The following is a 12,297-nucleotide window of genomic DNA, read 5'->3' on the forward strand; positions in this document are numbered from 1 at the left end:
TGAAATTTATTATCAGTTCTAATGATGTTTCTGTAGGTTCTCTTGGCTTTTCTACATTGGCAATTTTACCATCTACACATAATTTTTTTCATCTCTTTCCAGTCTTTATACTTATGACTTTTCTTGTTATATTTTGGCTAGGACCTCTGTTATAATGCTGAATGATTGTGGTGTTGTCTTATTTCTGATTTCCATGGGAAAGCTTTTAAAATTTCATTCTTTAGTATATAATCATTTTGTAGACACTTTTTACCAAGTTACAGACGTTACTTCTATTCCAAATTTGTTAGGGGTATTTTCTTTTGTTTGTTCAGTTGTAGTGGTCCAGTGCTTGAGCATCCACTTTTCTGACTTTTTCTCTTCCTCTCCTGGGCAGGAGCTTACTGAGTTTTAGGATCAGCAGATAGAGTTTTTCTAGCTATGTTTTACAAATCGTATAGCTCTTCCTACCGTGAGGCTTTATGCAGGTATTAACTCATAGCATGTTACGTGTGGCCCATGTTATTCCTGACTCAGAACAGATACACACACACACTCACTCATAATCTTTGGCTATAGCTTCCACACAGCTATTAGCTTTGAGTTTGTTTCTGGCACCTGAGGATTTCCCTTGTTTGGCTTTGAACTTGGATATACGTTGAAAACAAAATTTTTTTCTAGAATTTTTATGTCTTTGAGGTAGGAGTGGGGAGAAGAGGCTGTTTCCCAGTTTAACTCAGTGAGCCACATTGAATGGAGAGCTCTCATTTCTTTGAGTCTATAATTCTCCAGATCAGGTTTTACTTAGGATGTTTTATTCATTCTAAAAATTCATACCAGCGCTGTCCAATAGTACTTTCTGTAATGATAAAAGTATTCTGTTTCTGTGCTGTGCAATATGATCACTACTAGCCACACATGGCTAATGAGCACTTGAAATGGGGCTACTGTGATCAGTAAACTGAATTTTACCTTTGTTTAATTGTAATTAATTATAATCTAAATAACTACATTTGGCTATTGGCTACTATATTAGACAGTGCAGTTCTATACTAAATAAAAGGAGAGGGGAGAAAACCTCTAAGCAGTTTGAGAAGAGTTTGGTAAAATGTTAATATACAGAGAGAAAGCCTTCCAGATATAATTTCTATACATTGTAATGACATATTTTAGTCGTTAAGGAATTTGACAGATTCTGGCCTTGTGTTCCTGCATCAATTAGCTTCTGATATTTCATATCTAAAATATGTGTATCTGTAGCTGAAATGGTATATTTGTATGCATGTCCACTCCAATCAATAGAGACATTTGTTTCCATTGTTTCTAGGGAATTATAGTTAAAAATTGAGGGCTGTGGAAGTCCTTGTGAATGTTAAATTAGAATTGTACTTCAGTGGCTCATTTGGCAGATTGGGAATATTATAGAACTGCTAGGTGGATCAAAACTGCACTTTTATATTGGTCTTTGGTAAGGAAGTTATATTGGCAACAAGCTGTAATAGAAGTACAGTGATTTATATTATGTTGTGCACAACTTCCTCTTCAGAGGGAAAGGAACAGAGTAAAAGTTTACAGGATTTTTGAGCTGGAAGGAACTTCTGAGGCAAATCTCATCATTTAATAGATAAGGAAACTTATCTATATATTATATACATGATATACACATGTATGATAGGCATATATACATATAACTTATATGCGTATGTGTGTATACACATATATATATTGAATTGCCAGTATATAAGTAATGCCAGTATATATATTGAATATAGTTGAATTGCCAGTTAATGACAAAGCTGAGACTAAAATTTGGGTCTTCTAATTCCCAGTCCTTGCTTTTTCCTGTATGCTGCACTTCTCTTTGTATCCAGATACTTCTTTAGATGTATAGAAGACAAATTATGTTCTTTAAAATACAACTGTGTTACATAAACATCAGTGGCTTATAAGGCAAATATTGTTTTTCTCAATAGCTGAGTTATATAGGCTTTCATTTGTTTCAAATTGAGGTGTTGAGTTTTTCATAATAATGAATAGATGACCAAGATTGTGTATGGACTGATGTTTTAAAAAGAACATATTTTATAAGCCATATGTTTAGTCTACTTTGATATTTCTTGCAAAAATTTCTTAGGGAAAATACTCAGAGTTCATGTAACATGTGATGTTTGGAAAAAGAAAATGTATTTTAAGCATTGTAACTAATTACAGCTCTATTTCTTTTAGATTCTTGCCAGAAACCATATATTGCACTTATTCATGGAATTACAATGGGTGGGGTAAGTAGACTGTTTACTCTTATCATTGTTATGTGAGCTGTATTAAAAATAAGTTAATTATTAAACAGAAGTGAGACAATGAATGTAATACAATAGAAGTTGAAACAAAGTCATGTTTGGAGCTTTGCAGGTTTGGGATATAATATTTGCTTTACCCAAAAAAATACGTTCTTAATTATGTTCTATGCTATTTCAGCTTCTTGAATTAGTAAGCTTTCTTAACTAACAAAATTGATTCTTGTTTTTCTTATGTAGAGTCCTTTTTCTACTTATAAGTAAACTGACTGCTTTCAACAGCTTCAGAAAAGAAACTGGAATGTTGAGGTTTTTTTAGACTCTGAATAGTGGAGATGTGGTTCCTAAGTTATATCTGCTGCACAAAATCTCACCTTAGTGAAGGTGTTTGGATACTTTTTGAAGTTCTCTGAAAGTGCATTTCTATCAGTTGACAAATATTTGTAATAGCACAGATGCAAAATAAATAAATCTTAGATTTCACTGGCTTTGAATAATTTGATAAGGAGTTGGAGAGAACATGAAATAATTACAGAAAAAGTGTTCCAGTGTGTGGCACTGGCTATAACAAAGACAAGCCTTTAAAGAAGTGAGAGGTCAGAATAGGTCTTCATGGCAGTAAAAGGTAGGATTTAAGAAGGTAGTAGGAAGCTGAAGGGTGGAATTTCAAAGATTGAACTTGTTAAGTATTTCAAACATTTAGTCATTGGGAGATGTTCCCCTCTTTCTAGGAAAACCACACACTAGATGAAGTCTCTTGGGCACTTGGAATTGCTTAGATCTTTCTTTTTGAATTTGTTTTACTGAAGTATAGTTGATTTACAATATTGTGTTAATTTCTGCTATACAGCGAAGTGATTCAGTTATACATATATATACATTCTTTTTCATATTCTTTTCCCATACGGTTTATGACAGGATATTGAATACAGTTCCCTGTGCTATACAGTAGGACCTTGTTGTTTATCCATTCTGCACATAATAGTTTGCATCTGTTAATCCCAAACACCCTATCCATCAGAATTGCTTAGATCCTGCTCATCATTTTGGGAAAGGGCTTCCATTAGCACCTGTGGTTAGGAGCAGGATCAAGGGCAATCTATACCTCTCAGCTTGTGGCAGGTACTGAGCGTGAGTTGATTGTGCTTTCTTTGTCAATGAAGTGTTAAGATGGGAAAAATAAGAGCTCCCTGAAAAAATTCTGCAGAACAAAAGGAAGGAACATAATCTGAAGCTTTGAAGGAAGAGCCCACTGCGAATGTGAAAGGAACCAGAAAAAATATGAAAGCAAACAAAAAACATTGGGCATTCTTAATAACATGTAAAATGATGTGGCTCCAGTGAAATAGGAAAGACAGCCCATAAGTAGACAACAAGCTTAGATGAAAGGGCAGCAGGTTACAAGGGGGAACAGGCAACATAGGAAGGATGACTGGAAACTAAAATGCAATAGCAGAACCTGACATTCCACTTTGAAGGTCATAGATAAGAAGGAGTTGAATATCATATTACAGATAATGAAGTTGTGTCTGTGGAGGACAAACCTGAGAAGCTCTCACCAAAAAAGGACAAGGATAAAAATGATGAGAACAAACATTAGTCAAACTAAGGGTGGAGCCCAGTAGTATGTGTTTTAATAAGTCCTCCAAGTGATTCTGAGTCACGTTAAGTGGGAACTAGTGCCCAAGACATCGATTGTATGTAATGAATTAACTGCATTCATATTTCTGCCCTGTGATTCTAGAATGGTACCAGTTATATACCATGCTTGGAAAAATTGAGAAAATAGTTAAGTCTTTTGCAGTGATCTCTGGTTCAGATGAGGAACCCCTCAGTGAGAAAGGTTCTTTTATATTACATATTGTCAGCCCTGCCCCTAAAAAAAACCAAACAAACCTATGTGTCTTTTCTTCTATCAGGTCTGCCACCTACAGTGCCCCATATGTACTCTACATCTAATTCATCTTTAAAGACTGAAAGTTCTACTCTATATATATATATATATATATATTTAATTTATTTATTTATTTTTATATTTATTTTATGGCTGTGTTGGGTCTTCGTTTCTGTGCGAGGGCCTTCTCTCGTTGCGGCAAGCGGGGGCAACTCTTCATCGCGGTGCGCGGGCCTCTCACTATCGCGGCCTCTCTCGTTGCGGAGCACAGGCTCCAGATGTGCAGGCTCAGTAGTTGTGGCTCACGGGCCTAGATGCTCCGTGGCATGTGGGATCTTCCCAGACCAGGGCTCGAACCCGTGTCCCCTGCATTGGCAGGCAGACTCTCAACCACTGCGCCACCAGGGAAGCCCTCTACTCTATATTTTTTAACAGTCTTAAATACCACTATGATTAGATGTGATTTTTTTCCTTCATTGACTCAGTGCATTCAATCTTTACTCCAAATTTGGCATTTATTCTTTATTGTCGGTTATTATGAAATATGCCCAAGTATATTAGATGGTCTATAAAGGTGAGGACTACTTTTTTTTTTAGCATGCTCATAACAACTAGGGAATGCACAGTATGTATTTAATAAATTATTTATTTAAAAAATTCTGCTTTAAAAAACATCTTTGTAGCCTTTGAAAGAGTAAAATTTACAGACTGGAAGTGAATCAGTTCTTTTTTCTTGTAATGGGATTTTATAGGTATCTTGGTTTTGAAGGCTAACTTTTCATGTCCAATTTACAAAATTTGCTTAATATAAGACTCAGTGAACTCTAGCTTTTGAAAATGTAATCCTCTAGATCTTTGGCTCTCAACCTTGGCTGCATTTTAGAATCACTTGAGAGTCTTTCAGAAATCCTGGTGCCCAGGCTTTACTTACCTCCCGAACCATTAATCACATATTGGAGCAGGACTCAGGCATTTTTAAAGCTCCCTTGTAATCCCAATGTGAAACTAAGGTTAGGAACTGCTGAACTACTAGTGATCCCCGACTAGTGTGTAGTTCAGTGTTAGCTGTGGACCTTTTTCAGAAAGGCAGTGGTTCTCACAGGTTAGCTCATATCAAAATCCAAGGGCTGGAAGGCAGTGATTCTCACAGGTTAGTTTGTATCAGAATGCAAGAGCTTGTTAAAAGGCAGACTCAGGACTTCCCTGGTGGTGCAGTGGTTAAGAATCCGCTTGCCAATGCTGGGGACATGGGTTTGATCCCTGGTCCGGGAAGATCCCACATGCCGCGGAGCAACTAAGCCCATGCACCACAACTACGGAGCCTGCGCTCTAGAGCCCACACGCCACAACTACTGAAGCCTGTGCCCTCTAGGGCCGACGTGCTGCAACTGCTGAGCCCATGTGCTGCAACTGCTGAGCCCACATGCTGCAACTACTGAAGCCCGCGCACCTAGAGCCCATGCTCCACAACAAGAGAAGACACTTCAGTGAGAACCCCGCGCACCACAATGAAGAGTAGCTCTTGCTCACCGCAACTAGAGAAAGCCCGCGCGCAGCAACAAAGACCCAACGCGGCCAAAAATAAAATATAATAAAAAAATAAATAAATAAAGATGGACTTAAAAAAAAAAAAAAGGCTGACTCCTCTCACCCCCCAGTTCCAGTTTAGTCAGTTTGAAGTGTGGCCTAAGAATTTGCATTTCTAAAAGTTCCCAGATGATGTTGATGATGCTCGTGATAGTGGGGGTGCCTCACCTTAGGAGCCACTGCCATAAAGTGTTGAGGACACGCAGTTTGTTATTCAAAAGGCCTTTGTTTTCAGAATTTTTAGTAGAATTTTAGTATTATAGGTAATTGTTTTATGGATACATTTTAAATCCTAATATAGAAGTATGAGACTTAGGGCAAATACAGCTTACGAAAAGGTAGCCAAATAGTTTTATCTCTGTCTTTATCTTGATTCTGATCAATGGATTGTTTCTTATAAGAAAGAATTGTAAGAAAACTTGAACAATCCAAAAGATGGCGCCATAGAGCTTGATTTTTATTTAATTTTATTTTTTCTTTTTTACTATAGAAAAAAATATTTTTCCAGCAATGAAAATGACAGTTTTACTGTCTCTTGTTGTTTACCATGAAGAGTAACACAGCACTTTGTAGAGGGGATGACTAAATTCTATTGTGTTTCAGATTTCAGAAATTCAAATGCTTACTTGATATTTTGGTATACAGTAAAATAAAAATGTTTCTGAATGGTTCTCCACTTGGTTAATTAAAAGTATGTAAGATTATGTCATTACAATGTTTTTGAAAGAGAGGAAAATTTTTTTGAATAGCAATTTGAAAGAATAATTCATTGTTTCCTAAGAAGGAAGAATTTTAATTTCCTTTACCCTTTATTTTAAAAATCTAGTCATATTTTCTCAAGTTAATATATAACAGAATGGCAAATTTGCTTTAAAAGTTAAAATTAATTTTAAGTAGATATAGAACAGAAAAAATTCTTATTTTTATTCTGTATGTGTATTACTACCTACATTTCCCTCCCAACTGAATTGGATTTAAAAAACTTTTAAGTTTCTTTCCTTTTCCTTCTTCCCTTTCTTTGTCCCTTCCTCTCTCCCTTCCTCCCTTTTCTCTTCCCACCAATGCATTTTACAGTAGAAACAAAATTAGCTCCCCCAAGCCAACTCAAAATATGTTTACAATATGGTATTGTTTTTGTGTTTCTTAAAGTGTCCTAAAGATGCTGCAAGCAAAAGCATTTTGTGATCAATATAATGGAAAATTAAAAGTTTTAAGGCATACTTTAGAAGGGGTATACTCTAATGAATAGAGAAGAAGTGGGAACTGGATTGGAAACAGGGAGCATATACAATCTCCAAAAGACTTTTTGGGACACAAACTAGCCACATGGAAAACTGACTAGTGCTCAGTTAAATGGGAGCTACTGAATCAGATTTGAGTTTAGCCACAATTAATATCACTGAGACATGTTCTTTTGAGAAGAATTACTACAAAATGATGTAGTATTTGCATATAACCTATGCATATCCTCCTGTATACTTTAAATCATCTCTGGGTTACTTATACGATGTAAATGCTGTGAAAATACAATGTAAATAGTTGCAGTTGCACAGCAAAATTCAAATCTTGCTTTTCGGAACTTTCTGGAGTTTTTTTCTCAAATATTTTGAATTCACAGTTGGTTAAATCTGTGGGTATGGAGGGCTGAGTGTATTTTGGATATTAACCCCTGATCAGTTATATGGTTTGCAAATATTTTCTCCCATGTCATAGGTTGCCTTTTCATTTGTTGATGATTTCCTTTGCTGTGTAGAAGCTTCTATTTGATGCAGTTCACGTTTATTTTTGTTTTTTTTGCCTTTGCATTTGGTGTCAATCCCCCAAATCATTGCCAAGACCAGTGTCAAGGAACTTATTCCTTATGTTTTCTCCTAGGAGTTTTATGATTTCAGGTCTTACATTCAAGTCTAATCCATTTTGAGCTGATTTTTGTGTATAGAGTGAGGTCTAGTTTCATTTTTTTCCATGTGAATATCTGGTTTTCCCAACACCATTTATTGAAGAGATAGTCCTTTCCCCATTGTATATTCTTGACTCCTTTGTTGAAAATTAATTGACCATATTGTGTGGTTTTATTTTTGGGCGTGTTCTCTCGCTCTATTTTTTTTTTTTTTTTTTTTTGGTTCCACTGGTCTATGTGTCTGTTTTTATGCCAATACCATAGTGTTTTGATGACTGTAGCTTTATAATATGACTTGAAGTCAGGAAGTGTGATGCTTCCAGCTTTGTTTTTCTTTCTCAAGGTTTCTTTGGCTATTTGAGGTCTTGATTATTCTGTATCTGTGAAAAATGCCATTGGAATTTTGACAGAGATTACATTGAGTTTGTAGATTGCTTTGGGTAGTATGGACATTTAAACAATATTCTTCCGATCAGTGAGCACAGAATATCTTTCCATAATATGTGTCTTCTTCAATTTCTTTCATCAATGTCTTAGAGTTGTGAGTGTATAGCTCTTTCACCTCCCTGGTTAAATTTATTCTTAGGTATTTTATTCTTTTTGATCCAATTGTAAATGGGATTGTTTTCTTAATTTCTCTCTCTGAAAGTTATTTGTGTACAGAAACACAACTGATTTTTGTGTATTAATTTTGTATCCTGCAACTTTACTGAATTTGTTTACTAGTTTTAACATTTTTTTGGTGGCATCTTTACGGTTTCCTATATATAATATCATGTCATCTTCAGATAGTTTTACTTCCTTTCTGATTTAGATCCTTTTATTTATTCTTCTTGCCGAATTGCTCTGGCTAGGACTTTCTATGGTGAATAAAAGTGGTGAGAGTGGGCATCCTTGTCTTATTCCTGATCATAGAGGAAAGGCATTCAGCTTTTCACTGTTAAGTATGATGTTAGCTGTGGGCTTGTCATATATGGACTTTATTATGTTGAGGTACATCCATCTATACCTAATTTGTTGAGGGTTTTTATCATAAAAGGATGTTGAATTTCATCAAATGCTTTTTCTGCATCTATTGAGATGATCATATGATTTTTATCCTTCATTTTGTTAATGTGGTGTATCACACTGATTTCACATATGTTGAACCATTCTTGTATCTCAGGAGTAAATCCTACTTGATCATGGTATATGATCCTTTTAATGTATTGTTGAATTTGGTTTCCTGATATTTTGTTGAGGATTTTTCCATCTGTGTTCATCAGGAACATTGTCCTATAATTGTCTTTCCTTACAGCGTTTTTGTCTAATAAGAATGATAGACATTCTTATTGCTAAGGCTGCTTGTGTAGATCAAGGTTACTTGATTTCAGATACATGAATATGAGACAGGTATGCATTGAACTCTGATTCTTATTTGCCCTTTGTGGGTTTAGGGTGGAAGCAGCCAGTTGTTAACTGTGATGAAACTAGACCTGAAGCAAATGTGCAAAGATAAAGGATGATCAGTCAGGGACTTCCCTGGCAGTCTAGTGATTAAGAATTCGCCTTCCAATTCAGGGGGTGTGGGTTTGATCCGTGGTCGGGGAGCTAAGATCCCACCTGCCACCCGGTCAAAAAACCAAAACATAAAACAGAAGCAATATTGTAACAAATTCAATGAAGACTTTAAAAATGGTCCACATCAAAAAAAATCTTAAAAAAAAAAAAAAAGAAAAAGGATGATCAGTCAGAGACTAAAGGAAGGTACTGCAGTGCAGTTGCCCTGGGAAGTAAAAATAAAAGGACTATACTGACAGGCAAAGTTGTGTTATGGAGAAAGCAATAAAATATATTAAGAGAGGAAGAAAAATCAGACAAAAAATGATATGGGGAATTCCCTGGTGGTCCGGTGGTTAGGACTCAGCGCTTTCACTGCCAGAGTCCGGGTTAGATCCCTGGTCAGGGAACTAAGATCCCATGGCGTGGCCAAAAAAAAAAGATGTGAAAAAGAGCCTCCTTTAAGACTGAAGATTAATAACATGGCAGGATCTGTGAAAGGAAGAATAGAGAAGAAATTTCCCTTGGATTTCTAAGTGTTCAGAATATGTACTTATGTGCGTTCATTTTCATTTGTGTTCACTGTTGGAATTTCTCCAAGCCTGGATGGAGATCTTTTTCTTGATAGAGAAGGGTAGGTGCCTCCCTTTCCCCCATGGGATTCTCTCTACTTAGATTTCCTTCTGCTTTATTAGGGGAGAGTAAGGGTTGCTTTTAGTTGCAGAATTTCTCATAATAGATTTTTAGGGTTATTTAGTTTCTCAGTGAGCCTTTTTCATAGGTAAGCATTGGGTTCTATTTTTCAATACACAATGGATTATCCTCTAACAAATGTTCCTATGCTGTTTAACTCCATCTCATCCCTTGTCTGTCTTATTACGTAGAGCCCTTTATTCTCTCCTTGCCTCTACTCTTTTCACCCTGACTTTTAGCCCAAACATATCTAAGTAGAGAATCGGAAAGTGCTTCCATTTACTAACCAGGAACTTGGCTTTACTGCCTGCCCTTGCCCCATCTCCATCCCCGTTTTAAGGTATTGATTTCTGGGAAGTACAACTTTTACTTTCCAGGAGTATGGGTATTCTTGGCAACTTTCACAGACTTGCAGATTCTCAGATCTACAGAACTATGTTGGGTTGGATGATTTGTGGTCTAGAGGGCTCTGTGTCTTACTAAGGAGGCATCAGATTATTTCACAGAGAAGAAAGGGGCAGAGGAGCTCCTTTTGCCCATAAAATGAGCTCATTCTCCTAAGGATATATGGAGGTAGGAGATTTAAGACTAACTAGAGGTTCATTATGATTTTAGCAATAATATGAGGTTGTTCTCAGCTATTTCACCCAACCAGCAAAAATTACTGGATGTCTGCTATGTATTAGATACTGGTTAGGCTCTAGGGATAAAATAGTGAGCAAGATAGATATATTTTCTTTCCTTATGGAGCTTACTGTCTTGTGAGGCAGGTACAGAGTTGTCTGGAAATACATAAGAGTACCGGCCTCAACTGTGTGTGTGTATGTCTGAGTACTTTAGTGATGGAGATGGTGTAGGGAGAGCACCCTGGAGGAAGTTGTACTTAAGCTGAGACTTAAAGAGAAATCAGCCAGAGACAAACAAGGTGGGATAGTGGAGGAATGCGCTATGGTTGGTACAAGTGTGTTAAGGGGTTGATGCAGTGTAGAAGAATAGTGTGTGAGTGAGAAGATAATAGTATATGTGAAGATGAGAGAATTCATGTTTGGGAAAGTTAAGTGTGCCTAGATTTGGGAGTATGAAGGAGATAGTGGTTCAGTTCTAAGGTTAGAGAGGTAAGCAAGAAGCCAGATCAGACCTCTTAGATATAAGTTGTTTATCCTGAGATCAAGAGGGAGAGCCATTTTAAAGTGCTTTTAGCCAGGGAAATGGCTTGAATGGTGCATTTTAGACAGAGAACTCTCTTGTGGGAGGAACAGGTTGTAGGGAGGTTACGATTGGTTGTAAAGAGATTATTCAGGAAGCTCTTGCAGGGATCCAGGTGGGAGATTATGGTGATTTTGAACTAGCGTGGAGATAATGAAGGGGGGCGGAAATTAGATAGATTTAAGGGAGATACTTAGGAGGAGACTTGGTGGGATTTGATGATGTATTGGATGTGAGAGATAAAGGGGAGAAGGAGGCAAGGATGACTTCCAGGTTTCTAGACTGGGCAGTGGGATGAATGGTGGACTGTTTACTTAAGATTCGGGAGAAAGTGTGGCTGGGGAGTGGGTTGGGGAGAGTGAAGGGAGATGAGTTTAATTTGTTAGGTGTGAAATACCTGTGGGCTTATCCACGTGGGAGTGTTTTGTCTGAACAAAAGTGTTTTGTCCGTTATGCACATCTGGAACTCAGGGTGCTGCCTGGGCAGGAAGTATAACTTTAGGACTTACAGAGGCACAGTATGCTCCAAAGTGTGCGCTTCTGCAACATGAATTAGCTCATAAGTGATTGGTAAATGGGAAAATGATGTTAGGATAATGCAAAAATTATATTGATTCATATGCAGTTTTTTCTAGGCAAGGGGAGATAGGATAATGGCAGTAGATATATAATCATCTAGACAGGAAAAGAGTGCTTAATTACCTCAGTTGCTGTACTGTGAATAGGCATTCTCTTGTCTGTATTTTAAGAAAATTAAAAAAAAAAACCCACACAAACAAATGCCTGTTTCTGGGTGGACCTCCACCGTAAGGTGAACCCTCAACTCTTGGCACTTGGTGTTTAATGGCGGTCCCACTGGCTTATAGCTGCACTTCCACTGCTTTGTCTCAGCATGTGCCAGTCCTGCTCTGATTAAAGTATTGCCATTCTTTCCACTTTATTTTTGTGCATTTTAAATATCTGCTGTGGCATTCTCTGTTCATATTGAGCTGGTGGTCCTAATCAAGTCCCTGGCCTGGGACCATTTATACTTTCTGTTAGCAGTCAGATTACAAAGTTGCATAGGTTTTGAGCAGACTGCCGAAACTCTGTTTTTCTTATAAGCTCTGTGCAGTTTTGTAGAGCCTGAGGATTTTTTTTCCAGTAACTCATCATGTTATAGCAGAGAAACTTGTATTGAAAATTTGTCAGTAGAAAAGATAATG

The 12,297-nt window shown here is 37.0% G+C and overlaps 1 protein-coding gene across 4 annotated transcripts in view; it reads left to right on the forward strand.

Annotated features, from left to right (window-relative positions):
- HIBCH (3-hydroxyisobutyryl-CoA hydrolase) overlaps positions 1–12,297 on the forward strand; it is a 107,452-nt gene that overhangs the window by 44,014 nt on the left and 51,141 nt on the right. For all 4 annotated transcript variants that reach the window (XM_082397389.1, XM_082397387.1, XM_082397386.1 and 1 more), the window contains exon 6: positions 2,206–2,258. In XM_082397389.1, coding sequence (XP_082253515.1) covers positions 2,206–2,258 — 53 coding nt within the window. The remainder of the gene's footprint in view (positions 1–2,205; positions 2,259–12,297) is intronic.

Source organism: Balaenoptera borealis (genome assembly GCF_965194805.1).
Source record: "Balaenoptera borealis genome assembly, chromosome: 6".
Taxonomy (NCBI): Eukaryota; Metazoa; Chordata; class Mammalia; order Artiodactyla; family Balaenopteridae; genus Balaenoptera; species Balaenoptera borealis.